The sequence below is a fragment of the Sceloporus undulatus genome, chromosome 4, assembly GCF_019175285.1.
Source record: "Sceloporus undulatus isolate JIND9_A2432 ecotype Alabama chromosome 4, SceUnd_v1.1, whole genome shotgun sequence".
Lineage (NCBI taxonomy): Eukaryota > Metazoa > Chordata > Lepidosauria > Squamata > Phrynosomatidae > Sceloporus > Sceloporus undulatus.
The window spans coordinates 177,637,099-177,652,682 of NC_056525.1; the positions used below are offsets into that span (position 1 = coordinate 177,637,099).

At 40.3% G+C, this 15,584-nt stretch overlaps 1 protein-coding gene across 3 annotated transcripts; it reads left to right on the forward strand.

The window, feature by feature from the left end:
* Nucleotides 1–3,832: 3,832 nt before the first annotated feature.
* Nucleotides 3,833–15,584, forward strand: BLOC1S4 (biogenesis of lysosomal organelles complex 1 subunit 4). Of its 3 annotated transcripts, XM_042461716.1 has the most exons (6): nt 3,841–4,110; nt 10,018–10,089; nt 10,632–10,733; nt 12,439–12,573; nt 14,273–14,410; nt 14,952–15,584. In XM_042461716.1, exons 1-5 carry the CDS (start codon nt 3,886–3,888, stop codon nt 14,372–14,374), a joined length of 636 nt encoding a protein of 211 aa, XP_042317650.1. In that variant the 5' UTR covers nt 3,841–3,885; the 3' UTR covers nt 14,375–14,410; nt 14,952–15,584. The 3 variants fall into 3 exon arrangements, with proteins under 3 accessions (XP_042317651.1, XP_042317650.1, XP_042317649.1); XM_042461717.1 differs by having other exon boundaries at nt 3,833–4,110; nt 14,276–15,584; XM_042461715.1 differs by having other exon boundaries at nt 3,842–4,110; nt 14,273–15,584.

The following is a 15,584-nucleotide window of genomic DNA, read 5'->3' on the forward strand; positions in this document are numbered from 1 at the left end:
TATATTGCTTAAGTCAGATTTGTTAAACCCGTTTTTATTTCATTTTATATTTAGAAAAGTATTACTTTTCCCTTATGTTATTGACCTATTGTTTTGTTTTGTTTTTAAATGATTTTTACTGAAGGAAACCTTGGGAAAGGCTTTGCAGGTCTTAGATATTCATATTCTAGGCATCAAGGTAAAAAGGTGTATTATGTGTTTATTTTCCAGATGACACTGTTTTTGACTGGAAGGATGTATAGGAAGGTTATTTGTTACATGGCATTGGATACAGCAAGGACATTTTGAGTAGCATTGTGCTGAAGACAGTTCCCTGATTTTGAGAAATCCTTAGGTTCCTATTAAGCAATCTCTTTTTCTGTACCATGCAGGCAGGAGAAATCTCCAACAATTTAGGCAGGAATTGGGATTATTTACTTTAATAAATTTCTGAGATCACAGAGCATCAGGTATCCTTTCTTTAAAAGTAATAACAAAAAACAACTCCCTCACAATCTTTCCTCCTTAGGCCCAGCTTCCTCCAGTTCCTGGGCATGGCTGGGGGAAGACAGCATTACTTAACTCAGTTTTTTAATTTTATTCAGGGGAGGTCAGTTAGTGGGGTTGGGAGAACTAAATCAGAACTTCAGCAACTAACACCTGGTTTCCTCAGAAATAGAAAACAAACTCCTTAGTGAATGATTATGAACAACCTGAGAACAGTATGGTGCAATTTAGAAGGCAATGATTCCTTCAAGCAGCTTGCAAGTCCCTCGCCACTGAAGTTTGCTGGCAAAGATGTGTGTTGATCTCTGTATATTTATGTATATGTGCAACTTTCCTTCATCCTTTGGAGATGTACTGTCAGATTGGTATCGGAGAGTTACTGTGATAAGAGATTCCTTGATTCTGCACCTAAACAAATATCTCCAAATTGCCATTTTCTTTCTTCAAAGAGTGACTCAGATTCATTCCCTTCAGTTTAATTTCTAGAAGACACTCTTTTGTTGCATTGTTTTGATTTGCTCATTTTAAAATCGTATCAAACCTGCCTGCTATGAAAAGCCACCTTGTTCTCCAGCATGTTCAGACTAAACTGGGAGCAGATTTATTGCCCCACTGACATGGAGGCTGCTTCAGGTGGAAGAGGGGAAGAGACTGAAAAACCAAAATCAGCTCCATGGGAGACAAGGTTCCCTGCCAAGGTGTATCTTTGTTCCTTTGTCAGTGTGCATCATTTTCCTCCTCTTCTAATGACAAAATTCCTATTTTTAACATTGAAAGAGTTTTGATCAGAGCTTGGAATGTCAGGTGTGAAAATTCAATTATATACTAAACATTGGAAATTGGGAAATCATGTTATTTCTATCAGTGCTATTAATGTAATGTAATTACCGACATTGTTGTTGATTGTTATTTATTTTTATTTTATTTATTTAGGTATTTATATCCCGCCCTTCAGCCCTAATGGCTCTCAGGGCGGCTTACAATATTATTTTTAATCAGACAGTTCCCTGCCCTCAGGCTTACAATCTAAAAGACACAAAACAAAAGGAGAAGGGAATGGTAGAGGGAAAGGGGATGAGGTCCAGTGGTGGTTCTCTCCCTCTGAGGCCTGGACCAAGGCAGATGGATTGGAGGGAGGGCTCTTCCTTCTTCCAGGCTAGTCCTGATGGAGCTGGACCTGCCTGGTGAAAATTATTTATTAATATTATTTAAAATATTCATTTCCAGGACAGATGTGTGAATTACTTAAGAGTGACATGGAAGCTGTCAACACTGACCCTAGGTGCACATTATGTGTGTGTGTGTTTTTTGTTTTTGGTCATTCTAAAGTTGCCATAGCCAATCCTAGATCTTTTTTCCTAGATGGATTACAAGGCCCATAATACAATCATTGTCTGGAGATGTTGGAAGTTCAACAAGTCGTCAAAAATTCAGTTTGGGAAAGACCAGTCTAAAGTATTGGATGCCAGTTTAGTTCAACTTTCTTCTCTCTTTTCTTTCTGCCCTTTTGAACTCTCACCAAGATGTACAGTGTTCACTTCAACCATCCTGTGAGTTTTTTTTAAGTTTACAAAGAGCTGTTTGGTTTGTTTCAGCCAGTGGACAGTGATCCATTGTAAATACAGCAATAAGCATCTGGTTACAAAGCATCAGTCAGTGAATCTAGTGTGAAGAGTACTCCCATTAGAAATGTTTTGAGTATCTGAGTATATGTAGGGGGGGAAATCACACTATTGAATCACTGCCTCCTCCCTGTGTCTCCATATAAAACGAAGAGGTGTAAATTGTAAGGATCAACAGAAGAGCACAAATTTTGCTCCTTTAATTTATGAGATGTATTGCTGGGTAGACCTTTTTCAGAGAAGAGGTGTGAGTTTAGGTAGATATGTCTGTTGGCTCCAAGCTCCAGGCTGGCCAAACACTTCCATTTCAGTGTGATCCTCTGAAGGCAGGTGGAAAGAGAAGCAAGAGCTAAGAAAGAAAACAAAAAATTGCCACTATGGGGTATATGGGGGACTTTTCTGTTTTAAAAAAAGCTTTAAAAATCAGCAAAGCACAAGAGTGTCATGGGAGGGCAGTGTGGCACACCAGCCCCTAGCAGTTGCAACACCTGCTTTAGGCCTTCCTGCTGCTTTGCCTTCGTGAATGAGCCATCCCACCTTTGGGCAACCTGAGCAAGTCATTCAAGGCATAGAAGATGCCTTTGTTTCTTTCCTGAATACTTGTGAAACCCACCCTGAAAGGTAAAGCTGCTGCTGAAGGAGCTGCTGACAATTTAAGGCAAGGCACTTATAGACTGTAAACCGCTTAGAGAGTGCTGAGTCCACTGTGAAGCAAAATGGACATGCTAAATGCTACAGATGGTCTCTAAAGGAAGGCAGGATAAGTGGCACTATTTTGCTTACTGATGATGAAACTGAAGAAATGGGAAATTCTGGGATCTTCTAGTGCAAACTTTGGGAGGGTGTTTTGTGTCCTCCTCCTGTTGTTGTCTGTCTTCAAGTAGTTTCCAACTTATGGCAACCCTAATGCTTAACCTAAGGGTCAAGGCAGAAAGTGCCAAGGCAGGTTTACAGCTGAAAACAAAAATTGTGAGCACAGACAATCTATGTAATTTTAAAGTAGATGATGAAGAAATTGAAATGTAGACCACAAGTTGAACATGAGTCAACAGTGTGATGCGGCAGCTAACAAGGCCAATGCGATTTTAGGCTGCATCAATAGAAGTATACTGTAGTGTCTAGATCAAGGGAAGTCATAGTGCTGCTCTATTCTGGGTCAGGCTCCACCTGGAATATTGTGTCCAGTCCTAGGCATCACAATTTAAAAAGGACAAAAAAGATGTGGCACTGGAAGAGCACTGAGGATACTGCAGATGACCAAGGAGACCAGTGCATGGCTCCTGGAGCAGATTTGTCCTGAACTCTCACTGAAAGCAAAGACCGTATCTTGAGAAGAAAAGACTGTCATCGAAGAGCAATAGGAAAATAGGAAGGCCGCACACCAGATGATAGGCTCAGTCAGAGAAGCCATGGCCATGATTATCATCACACTCAATTGCCAGGGCAGCTAACGCGGTATCAAAAGGTTATTCCTGCATAGGGAGGTGCAATGTGTGATGCCATTTTAACTGCCCTGGCTCAATGCTAGGGAATCCTGGGAAATGGGACACATGTAGCCTCCTCTGTCAGAGAGCGCTCTGGTGCCACAGCAAACTACGGTTCCCAGCATTCCATAGCACTGAGCCCTGACTGGCAGTTAGTTAGAGCCTGAAGCTAAGGCCCCGCCCTTAGAATGCCAGAGCGCGTTTTGGGTTGTCCCTTCTGGGCCTCCGTAGCTATTCAGTGGTGGTTGGGAAAGCGTTCCGTCACGTGACAGTTGTAGCGTAGTAGAGCGATAATGATGATGATGGAGGAGGAGCCGGCGCCTCAGCTGAGTGGAGACAGCGGCAATGTCTCCCAGAGCCACAGCAGCGCCTCAGGCCTCGCCGAGGAAGAGGAGGAGGAGGAGGAAGAAGAAGGAGGGGACGCCGGGCGAGGGGAGCTATTGCTAGCCGCCGACTACGCTGCTTACCTGCTCCCTTCGCCCTTCGGAGGAGGAGGAGGAGCCGCCTCGACTGGGCAGGTAAGGGAGCCCCAAAGGGCCCCCTTTCCATCCCCAATCCCTGTGGCTCCTTCCTCTAGAGCTCCGTGCCCCTTTAAGAGATTTTGGACTTCACCTCCCAGAATTCCCGGTTATTGACCAACATGGCTGAGGCTTCTGGGAGCTGAAGTCCAAAATCTCTTAAAAGGGCACGGTTTGTGGGGACCACTGCTCTGAAAAACGAACCTTCCCAGTCACTCGCTAACCAACTCAAGGCTCTGTAACAGTGGTCCCCAAACTGTGCTCTTATAAAGGGATTTGGGACTTCAGCTCCCAGAAGCCTCAGCCATGTTGGCCAATGACCTGGGATTCTGGGAGATGAAGTCCAAAAGCCCTTAAATGGCACAGTTTGGAGACCACAGGTTTATGGGCTTCTGATAGGCTTGCAGTGGCCCCCAAACTGTGCTCTTATAAAGGGATTTTGGACTTCAAGGGGCTTTAGTTGAATTGCTGTGTTAAAAACCAGTTCTATATTATTATGAATTGAATTATAAATTATGTATTATAATTAATTATAATTATATTTAGTACAGTATTATAATATAATTAATATTATATTATAATATATAATATATGTGTGTGTGTATTATATATTATAATACATATTATATATATATATATAAAAACAATACTAATATATATAATATAATTTATATTGTAAACTATTATAAATTGAATTACAGTATATTAATTAAAATGTGAGAGCCTTCCATTCTGAGCTAAATCCAGCCTTCAAAGGCATACAAGCCGAGAGAGGCAATGGCTGGGATTGTTATTCTTACATTCGTTATGTGGAATTGTATCAGTGATAGAGGCACAGTTTTCAGTTTGAGTCTCCTTTGTATCTATTGCACTACTCCCTTGAAGCTCTGCTAGGTCGCTTTAACTGCTCCGGCTGCCTCCTGTTGCATTTTGGGGTTTGTAGTCCAATGAGTCTTAAGAGTTCTCTGGCTGAATATTCTCAATGCCTCTCCCTAAACTGTAGATCCCAGAATGCAACAGGAGGCAGGCACCGCAGTAAAAGTGACCTAGCCCTGATATAAGAAAGTAATAATAATAATTTATTTCTACCCCCGCCTCTCCAACAAGATCGAGGCAGCTTACATCAATAAAATCCACACAATACAAGAAAACAAATCCCACTATCCCCCCTCCCTCCTTAAACCCAATCAACATAATAATTACAACATAACAATAACTGTAATAAAATGCTGTTAAAACCATTAAAACAGTCACAATCAGTGGACACACAAAAGCACAGGACAGTACTTGCCCATAGAGGATCACGGGGAATACTTGCCCATAGGGAATCATGGGGATTACCTGGTCATAGGGAATCACGGTGATTACTTTGCTATCGCTTTGTAGCTCAGTCCGTGATGAAGTACCACGGCTACGTTTGGCGCCAGGATCACCTCCTTCGAATCTGTAGGCAGCAGCTTGTGAGCTGGAGAAACACCTCTCCCCTTCCAGAATAACTGAAGAGAACACTGTAGACAAAGGTCTCTCAGATGAGGCTTTTAGTCTTAGAAGAAGTTCCAATATGTACAGAGCTATCTACAAACATCTACACAGTCCACCGTCCATCAAACAGAGAAAGCCACACAGTCAACTGACTCTAAGGGAATCCACAGCCAACTGCCAAGGCCAAGTGTCAAGGGAATGTTCAAATTCCCCCCAGCCAGCGCTTGATTGGCTGATAACCCTTGGCTGGTGAATGGCCGGCCTGTTGCTTTACATCCCACATTGCACATTTTACTATGGACTCTATATCCCAGCATACTTGGCCATAGGAAAACATAGGGATTACTTCACCATAGATAATCATGGGGAATACATGCCCGTAGAGAATCAAGTAGGCCCCATGATTTCCTATGGGCTGGTATTCCCATTGTTTCCCTATGGGCCAGTAATCCCTTGATTTCCTATGGGCAAGCAATCCCCAATGTTTCCCAATGGCCAAGTAATCCCTATGTTTCCCTATGGGCAAGTAATCCCCATGATTCTCTATGGGCAAGTAATGGTTTCCCTATGGGCAAGTAGTGTCCTTTGTTTTAGAAGTTACCCACAATCAGAAATGGGACATTGTGGGGTAGTCACTAAGATGGTCCATATCAGTGGGGGGCGACTAGGTCAATTATTCAGGGAAGGCCTGTCAAAAATATCCATCTTGACAGCCTTTTTAAAGCTGTCAGAGTTGGTAATATGTTGGATCTCCTCCGACAGACCATTCCATAATTTGGAAGCGGCAGATGAAAAGGGCCTCTGGGTAACCGAATGTAGTGTGATTATGTCTGAAGATTTTCAAGTAGTGTAGACTTTCTCTCTGGGTGCCTCTGCACTGCAGAAATAAAGGAGTTTGACACCGCTTTAAACTGCCACGCCTCCATCTTACAGCATCCTGGGATTTGTAAGTTTTGTGAGGCGCCAGCACCCCTTTGGCTGCTGTTTGTCGGGTGCCTTCAAGTTGTTTCCAAACAAATGTAGGTTTCTTGGCAAGAGGGCGTTTGCCATTGCTGTCCTCTTAAACTGAGAGAGAAGCATATAAAAGATCTGAATTTAGATTAAAGTGTTGTTAAAGAGTTGAGAACAAACAAGTGATATGGTTTGTAGTTATAAGATGCTAAATTTATAAGAAAAATACATAACTGGTCATGGTTTACAGAAAAAGCCTAAGTTATATAACTCGATAATGGGTAGATAAAACAGAAGATAAAACTAATAATAATAATAATAATAATAATAATAATAATAATAATAATAATAATAATAATAATAATTTATTTCTATTTCTCGCTATAATATTGTATATTATAGGTGCGGTACAGACTGCCCAAAAGGGGTGGGTCTGTGGTGCCCCTTTTAACTCCGGGTTGGGGGCAGGGCAGGCTAACCCAATCTGGAATTTTTCTGCACCACAGAGAAGCGGTAAAATGCTGTTTCTCCATGGTGCGGAAAAGGGGTGTCCTTGGGGCTTCGTGCCCCTGGACACCCCAGGAGCCGTAGCCCTGGGAGAAAGGGGCTGCTCAGCCCCTTTCTCCCTGGCATCGTTCCCACAGCCATTTTGTTGCTGCGGGAATGAAGCAGCTCCCAAAAGGAGCTCCATTTCAGAGCTCCTTTCCACGCCGTGCCATGGACGCCATAAGCGGCCTGGGGTGGTGCGAAGACATCACGCACGCACTGCACCATTTGGATGCGGCGTGTGCGTGATGTAATCATGGCAGCCCCCACGTAGATGGGAGGCTGCCATGATTATGCCCTCATCACGTACTAGAGTTGTGGGGAGTGTGGGCGGAGCGCCCTGAGGCAACCCAAGCACATGACGAGGGCGTCATGAATGGCCCATCTGTTCCAGGCCATAGTAAAGTGATAATAACTATAGATTTAAAGAGGATCTTTTTTGCTTTTACAATGGAGAGAAAAGGGAGGGAGGGATAGGATAAAGTAAGTATAAGGAATGTATAAAATGTTCAAACAAATGTTGTGTGATGTTATAAACTCTTTAAGGATAGAGACTGGTAAGTTGTTTAAAAATAAGGTACGTTTGTGATTGACACACATAACCTAAAAAGATGCTTATATGTGTCAATAAACTTATTAAGGGGTGAGATATGTAGTGAAAAGACAGATTAGCCTAGCCTGGGCAACAGCCAATCACCAGCCAGCTAGTGTCAGCCAATGGGGTGCTGGCAGGGAAAGGTTGAGAATTCCATTGTGGCAGTTGGGATTTCAGATAGGGTTTAGACTCCAGAGAGATAGGGTTCTGCTGAGTCCAGAGAAGGACGTAGGTTAGGTGAGGTTAGTTCCAGAGAGGGAACTGTGGTTGAAGTCTAGAGGGAGGGACTTTTAACCAGATACAGTGGTACCTCGGGATACGAAATACCCAGGTTACGAAATTTTCGGGATACGAAAAAATCCCATAGGGAATTATTGTGCCGGGTTACGAATGTTTTTTCGGGTTACGAAAAAACTTTTGGTGCTTTTCGGCGCTATTTTACACGGAATCGCGGCTTTTCCCCATTAGCGCCTATGGCAATTCGGCTTACGAAGGCTTTTCGGGTTACGAAAGCGGCCGCGGAACGAATTATTTTCGTAACCCGAGGCACCACTGTAGTTATTCCCAGTGAGGGAGTTATTATAGTTGGCCTGTGTGGCAATACACAGTTAGTAGGTTTAGGAATATAAGCAGGAAGGACAGTGTGAGTGTCCTTGAGAATCAGTAGCATTGATACTCTGTGGGGAGTTGAAGATTTGTAACAAATAACATTGAGAACGTGATCTTACCAACTGTACTAAGAAAGTCCAAGTACCTGAACCAACAACGAGAAGGCAAAGGGCCTTGTGAGACTGCAAACCCCATGATTCCATAGGGCTGAAGGGCATTACAAATAATGACCGTGGAAGAGTTCATCCTAGGCAACGGTAAAATTGAAACAATCAAAGAGTTACCATACTTTGTTTCAAACGCTAATTAGAATGGAGGATGCAGTCAAGAAATTAAAAGGAAGCTAGGATTGGAAAGGGCAGCTATGAAAGAACCAAACAAGCTCCTAAAGAGGTGGTTGTTGTTGTTGGCTTTGTTGTTGTTGTTTGCTGCCCTCAAGTCAATCCCAACTCATGGCAACCCTGTGGCAGAGCCACCACTATGACTCCCTGCATGGCTCTGCTTCAGTCCTGCAGATTCAGGCCCTGGCCTCCCTGACTCTGTCCATCTGGTATGCAGTCTTCCTCTCTTTCTGCGGCCTTCTTTTCCTAACATTCCTTTTTCCAAGGACACAAGTCATGCCAGACTAGTCTGATCTCTTTTTTTAATAAAATTACCACCTTGGTAGATGAAGGGAATGCTGTAGATATAGCATATCTTAATTTCAGTAAGGCCTTTGACAAGGTTCCCCATGACATTCTTGCAAACAAGCTTGTAAAATGTGGGCTAGACAAGGTAACTGTTACATGGAATCTATTTATTTATTTATTTATTTATTTATTTACAGGATTTATACCCTACCCTTCAGCCCTAAAGGTTCTCAGAGCAGCTTACAATTATTAAGTTGGTTTGGGCTAATACCCCAGAGGACAGGATCAAAATTCAAATTGATCTAAATAGATTAGAAAGCTGGGCCAAAACTAACAAAATGAACTTCAATACTGGGGAAGGAAGAAAAAATGAAATGCATAGATATAGGATGGGGGACAGCTGGCTTAACAAAACTACATGTGAAAGGGATCTAGTAGACCACAAGCTGAACATGAGTCAGCAGTGTGATGTGGCAGCTAAAAAGGCTAATGCGATTCTATAGTAGTGTCTAGATTAAGGGAAGTAATAGTGCTATTCTATCTGCCTTGGTCAGGTCCCACCTGGAATAGTGTCCAGTTCTGGGCACCACAATTCAAAAAGGATGTTGATAAATTGGAGCGTGTCCAAAGCAGGGCCACCAAAATGGTGAAGGGCCTGGAAACCATACCTTATGAGGAAAGAATTAGGGAGCTGGGTATGTTTAGCCTGGAAAAGAGATGGTTGAGAGGTGATACGATAGCCCTGTTTAAGTATTTGAAGGGTTGTCACATTGAGGATGGAGCCAAAACACAGAACAATGGATGCACGCTATAGGAAAAGAGATTCCACCTCAACATTAGGAGGAACATCCTGACAGTAAGAGCTGTTCAACAGTGGAACACACTCCCTCAGAGTATGATGGAGTCTCCTACTTTGGAGGTCTTTAAAAGAGGCTGGATGTTATTCCAGATACATGAAAGGACCCCCCAGCCAAGTTTTAAGGTTTTATCCTATTTTTTGTTTTGGTTAATCACAGATTTGCTGCTGCTTGTGCTTGTCACCATTTGCTTTTCCTTTTTTTCCCTTTAGTTTACAAAAAACTTTTGTTTTTGCAGATTGAAACCTTAGACAAGAGTCTGGAAGATTTACTGACGAGGGTAGATGAATTTGTGGGCATGCTAGACATGGTAGGTATGCTACTGTGTGACTTAACAGCCATTCTTGTGGAATTTTATGAAGCAATTTCTTTTATGAATGCAACTGATGTTGAAATCAACAGGCCTTTAAAAATGGTTTTACAATGAGGTGAGGTAAAGTGCCAGAAGGTTAGTGTCAGATTCCTTGTGGATGGTTGTCCAGTCTGAGCAAATCACGAATAAAAAATTTAGCATTATTTAAACAATAAATCTTTCCAAAACTTCTTAGACGCTTTAAAACTAGCTCGTTTTGGCATTCATTTAAAAAGGTAAACATTTGTTCCCATAAAGAAAAGGAGCTAGCTCTTAGGACTTTAGCTTGAATTGCTGTGTAATAGCCAGTTCTAAACTGTGGAATTATATTATCTGAGAGCCTTCCATTCTGAGCTAAGTCCAGTCTTTAAACGCATACAAGTCTAGAGAGGTAATGGCTGGGGTTGTTATTTTTCTATTCATCATTTGGAATTTATTAATCATGGTTGTTTCAACCTGGCTGCTACAGTGTGTATGTAACTTTATCTGTTTTATTCTAGATTCGAAGTGATTCCTCTCAAGTAATAAATGAAAGTGTGCCACATATTCATGCAAAGGCTGTGGAAATGAGGCAGCTATACAGAAAGATAGACAAATTGGAGGTATGCAGTTTTTTCTAATATCAATGTCCATCTTTTTTCTACAGGGCTAATATGAGTGCTGAGGAAAAGATGGTAAATTATTATAATTGTAGTAGTAGATCATTATTGCTTTCAGAGTCTAGCCAGTGTTACTGGCTGGAGTTTTCAGCTATCGGTGATTCAGATTGTATCTTTGTTGGATCCTACAAAATTATGACGATAAAAGATATTCAATAAACCTAGTAAACCTTTGCCTGCCATTGATGTCCAATGTGTGTATAAAAACCCCTGCCTATAATTAATTCCTTGTTCAATAGCCCTTTCTTTTCCTGCATGTTGATGGGTACATGGACTTTGGGTCTGGATGGATGACCTTTTACTGTTGCCAAAAACCTGCTTAAAGTTGCTATTCCTGTACTTGCAGTTAGTTATAGCAAAGAAATGTGCCCCTTTGTATGGTAATCCTTGTGGCAAGTCACTGCAGAAGAACTTACCTTGTCATGTCCACAGGTATGCATCAATTCTGTAGCATATGAGTCACCTTTCAAAAAGGTCAAATTAATCCAGAAATTCAAAATAAAAGTAATCTTGAAGTTCTTACTCATCATGCTGCCATTACTATTTTATAATTATGAGGTGATAGAATTCTTTTAAAACATGGGCATGGAACATATTTCCACAGTTAGAATGAAAATTATGAACCGTAAGACCAGCTTCCTACTTAGTGTTTAAATATATTGTACATGTGCAAAATGCATGTGTAGTGCTATAACTGCAAACTTTTAAGTGTTATTTATTATAAAAAGGATTCTTAAACATAATACACATACTGTACAAACAGATACAACTACATCACAAATACCAAACATCACATTACATTGTACATAAAAACAAAAAACGTCCAAGTAACTTTGTTGTTGCAAATTAAACATTTTGTTTTTAAGTTTTAATTCTTATACCTTATCTACCGTACTCTTCTTACTCATTTTTCTTCTTTTCCTGATTACATTATTTATGATCAATCTAATCAATCTATCTTGATTTCCATTCCTCAGTTCTTTTTATGGGAGTGGGCATTTTGTATCTACCTTGACCTAATACTGTACAGACCTTTATCTAATCATCTGTTATAAATTCTTACATTGGTTTGTCCTATATTTATACTTATATTCTCTTCATGTCTAATATTCTCTTTTTCTCTGTCTTATTACCAGCTTATCTTGCTTTCTAAGGGCCCAAACAGACAGGCCAAAATAAAGCTGCTTCGGGTCACTTTGGAGGTATACTGTTTAAATTATGCATGCATCCTAAGAGGCCAGAAGCCACGTCAAAGCCACACTCCAGTCCTAAGGACTGGAGTGCAGCTTTGGCACAGCTTCTGACCTCTTAAGATGCACATGTCATTTAAACAGCATACCCCCAAAGTGACCTGAAGCAGCTTTATTTTGGTCTATCTCTTCAGGCCCCTAGTCTATCTTAACTCTTTATTCTCTGTCTTCAAGGCAACCTGCATTTCCTCTATGTTTCATATCCATCAATTTCCATGATTTTGTGTGACCTAAGGTGGATTGTGGATCTTAAATGTTATGTAATTAGGTGTATTTTCTGACTTTAAAATAGAACTGCATAGCTACACAATATTCTTTCAGTATTTTTCTGTGCTTGCACATGATCTTACTGGTTATTTTTCTTTCCTCTCCCCTCTCCCCTTCTCCCCCTCAATCAGGCCTTTGTTAAAATGGTTGGAAATAGTGTTGCTGGAATGGAGGAACAGATCACAAAAGCAGAATCAGATCTTGGAACTTTTCCAAATACTTTAAAAAAGTTTCTACACACAATTAATGTGCCATCTTTTCTTAACGTAAGTATTTTAATGATGAAAAAGACTGTGGAGCCATGCAAGTGATATCTGAGTGTGTTTTGGATAGGAAATTAGAAGATTAGGATCTCTCTGTTGTGATATCTTTTGAGCCTGGAATTCAATATAATGTTGGGTACTGTACATGTAGAGTTTTGAAAGATAAAATAAGAGCACAAAACATACAACAGGTCGAGTCTCCTTCATCTGGAATTCCAAAATTCAAAATATTCCAAACTTTTTTTTGTGGGTAGCTGAGATAATAAAACCTTTGCTTTCTGATGGTTCCATGTTCACAAACTTTGTTTCATGCACAAAAATGTTTTTAAAATATTATATAACATTACCTTCATGCTATGTGTATAAAGTGTACATGAAACATAAATGATTTTTGTACACTCTTACCCCGGGATACGAATGCGCCGCGTTACGAAATTTCCGGGTTACGAAAAAAAAATAATACAAAATAATTCCGGGTTACGAAGGTTTTTCCGGCTTGCGAAAAAAGTTTTGGTGCTTTTCGGCGCCATTTTGCACGAAATCGCGGCTTTTCCCCATTAGCGCCTATGGCAATTCGGCTTGCGAAAGACTTCCGGGTTACGAAAATGGCGGCGGAACGGATTAATTTCGTAACCCGGGGGACGAGTGTATTTAGACTTGGGTCCCAGCTCCAATATACCTTTATTATGTACATATATGCAAATACAGTTATTCCAAAATAAAATTTAAAAACTGTAATCAAAAACACTTGGTCCCAAGCATTTCAGCTAAGGGATGCTCAACCTGAGTTTAGTCTAGTTCCCTTTCTTGTAGTTGTATCCCATCTTTCCTTCTTTGTTTATTTATTGCCCGTTTTTTCTCCCAATAATGGGACTTAAGGCAGCTAACAACATATTTAAAACAATACAAATTAAGAACAGTATAAAAATGATAAAAGTATACATACACGATTTTAAAAAAATATGAAGCTTAAACATTAAAAATACTAAAATTATTTTTTTAAAAACTATACACAAACTTTAAACAGCACAGCATTAAAATCCAACCTTAGTCAGTTTGTAAAAGCATAACAGCACAAAAATGTTTTGACATGCCGACAGGAGAGCAAGGAGATGGCTATCCTGACCACTGTAGGGAGGGAGTTCCAAAGTTTGGGAGCAGCCAGCAAGAAGGTCTTCTCCTTTGTTCCCACCAAAGAAGCCTGAGATGGTGGTGGGACAGAAAGAAAGGCCTCCCACATGGACATCTGCTTTTAAGCCATTTTCTTTCTTTTTTCTGAGGTATTCAAACTATATTTACATACTATCATTGAAGGACATAGCTTGATTTCTTAAGACAGACCTTTCATATTAAAGCATGCCACCCTGGGTATCATACTTATTTTCTCCCCAAAATGCACCTACACTTTTCAGGCAGATAGGGAGATTTCTTGCCTCCATAAAAAGAGATGGTAACTCTTGTTATTTCCTTTTCTCCTTTGTATTTTCTTTTCCGGTCCCAGCTGCTTTGTTCTCAAACAGTGGCGGATTTGTAAATTTTCCTGCATACACAGTTCAGTGTGTTCTCAAACTCTGGAAAAATAGAAGAATCACAAAAATTGTAGATTCTGCAGATTAAAAAAAACCCTACCTTGACTGTCGAATTTAAAATCTTCTCCTTATTCTTTTGTATGCAAGTCTTTTAACACAGATTTTAATTACAGAAGTCATCTTCCTCAAGACAGAATCAAACCTCATATGAACCTCCTGATCTCTTCAAGACTGAAGACTACTTTCCTTGTCTTGGTGAAGCACAGCATATATGACTTAATTGACAATGATATTTTCCAAACAATAGTATTGTGAGTGAGAACCATGCTAGTGTTCAGGTTGTTGCTCTTGTTTGAAAACAGTGGCCTGTTGCCTTCCTATGTGTTTCAGTCTGTCTTCATCAGCTTTTACTTTAGCTTTGTTTTGCTTTGAATATGCTAGTTCTCATGTCTTCCTAAAAGCTCAGAAAAATATATCCCTAACTGGCTGCTAACCTTATCAGTAAGCTAACTTGAATAAAGGGGAGGGATTTGGGTGATAGCAAAGAGCAAATGCACTTTTTCCCTGCCAGTGCAATCAACCACTTTTCCCCACTCTCAAAACAATAAATGGGGAGAGGAGGAAATTATTACCTACCATCTTTTACCTTTCCAAGTTAGAAAGTAGCAAGGAAGACAGAGGGGTTAAAGCTTAATGTAAAAAGGAGATTCCTTTCTTACATCTACTCCCTGTTAAGTTCCAGACCCCTATCCCTTTTTGCTTTGCCAGAATGAAAGACTAGAAAAGGCAAGAGGAAGAAGCAAATGAAGTGTTCTGTCAGTCATTTGTGCTCTATCCTCTTTTGTCTTTCAGGCAGAAATGGATTTCCAAGTAGAGGGAAGAAGTCAAGTAAAAGAATTCTCCTTTCAACAAAAAACTGGGAGATAATATTAATAATAATAGTTTCTATTTGTATCTTCCCGCCTCTCCCAAAGGATCGAGGCGGGATCACATATTGACCTAAGGAGAACCAGTTGCCAAAAGTGTAGTACTTCCTTTTTCTTGGCTAACTTCTTTAGGAATTTTGAATGAAGGGCCATTTATAATTATTGAAAAATAAATAGGAAAAAAGTACATTTGTGTTTTGCAGCTGCTGCTATTAATCTACATATCACAGGGATTTTTAAAAAAATAGTTCTGTGGTACTTTTAAGTGCAATAAGGACCAAACTATATGCATTCTTGTCTTTAATGAACGTGTGCAGATTCTATTCAGTTTTGGGGGGAAATCCATTGTATGAATGGAGAAATGAAAAGCTCCACTGTCTGAACCACTGCAGAGTAAAATAAAAAGCAGTATATGCTGATTGCTGTAACATTTGGGCAGCAGACCTCTGAGAAAGTCTTTTTTGATGAGTATCCTAAAATGTTTGTATATAATGCCAAAACTGTGATGACCAAAGCTCTTATAACTGAAACTTTAATTAAAACTTTAAATACAATTCTT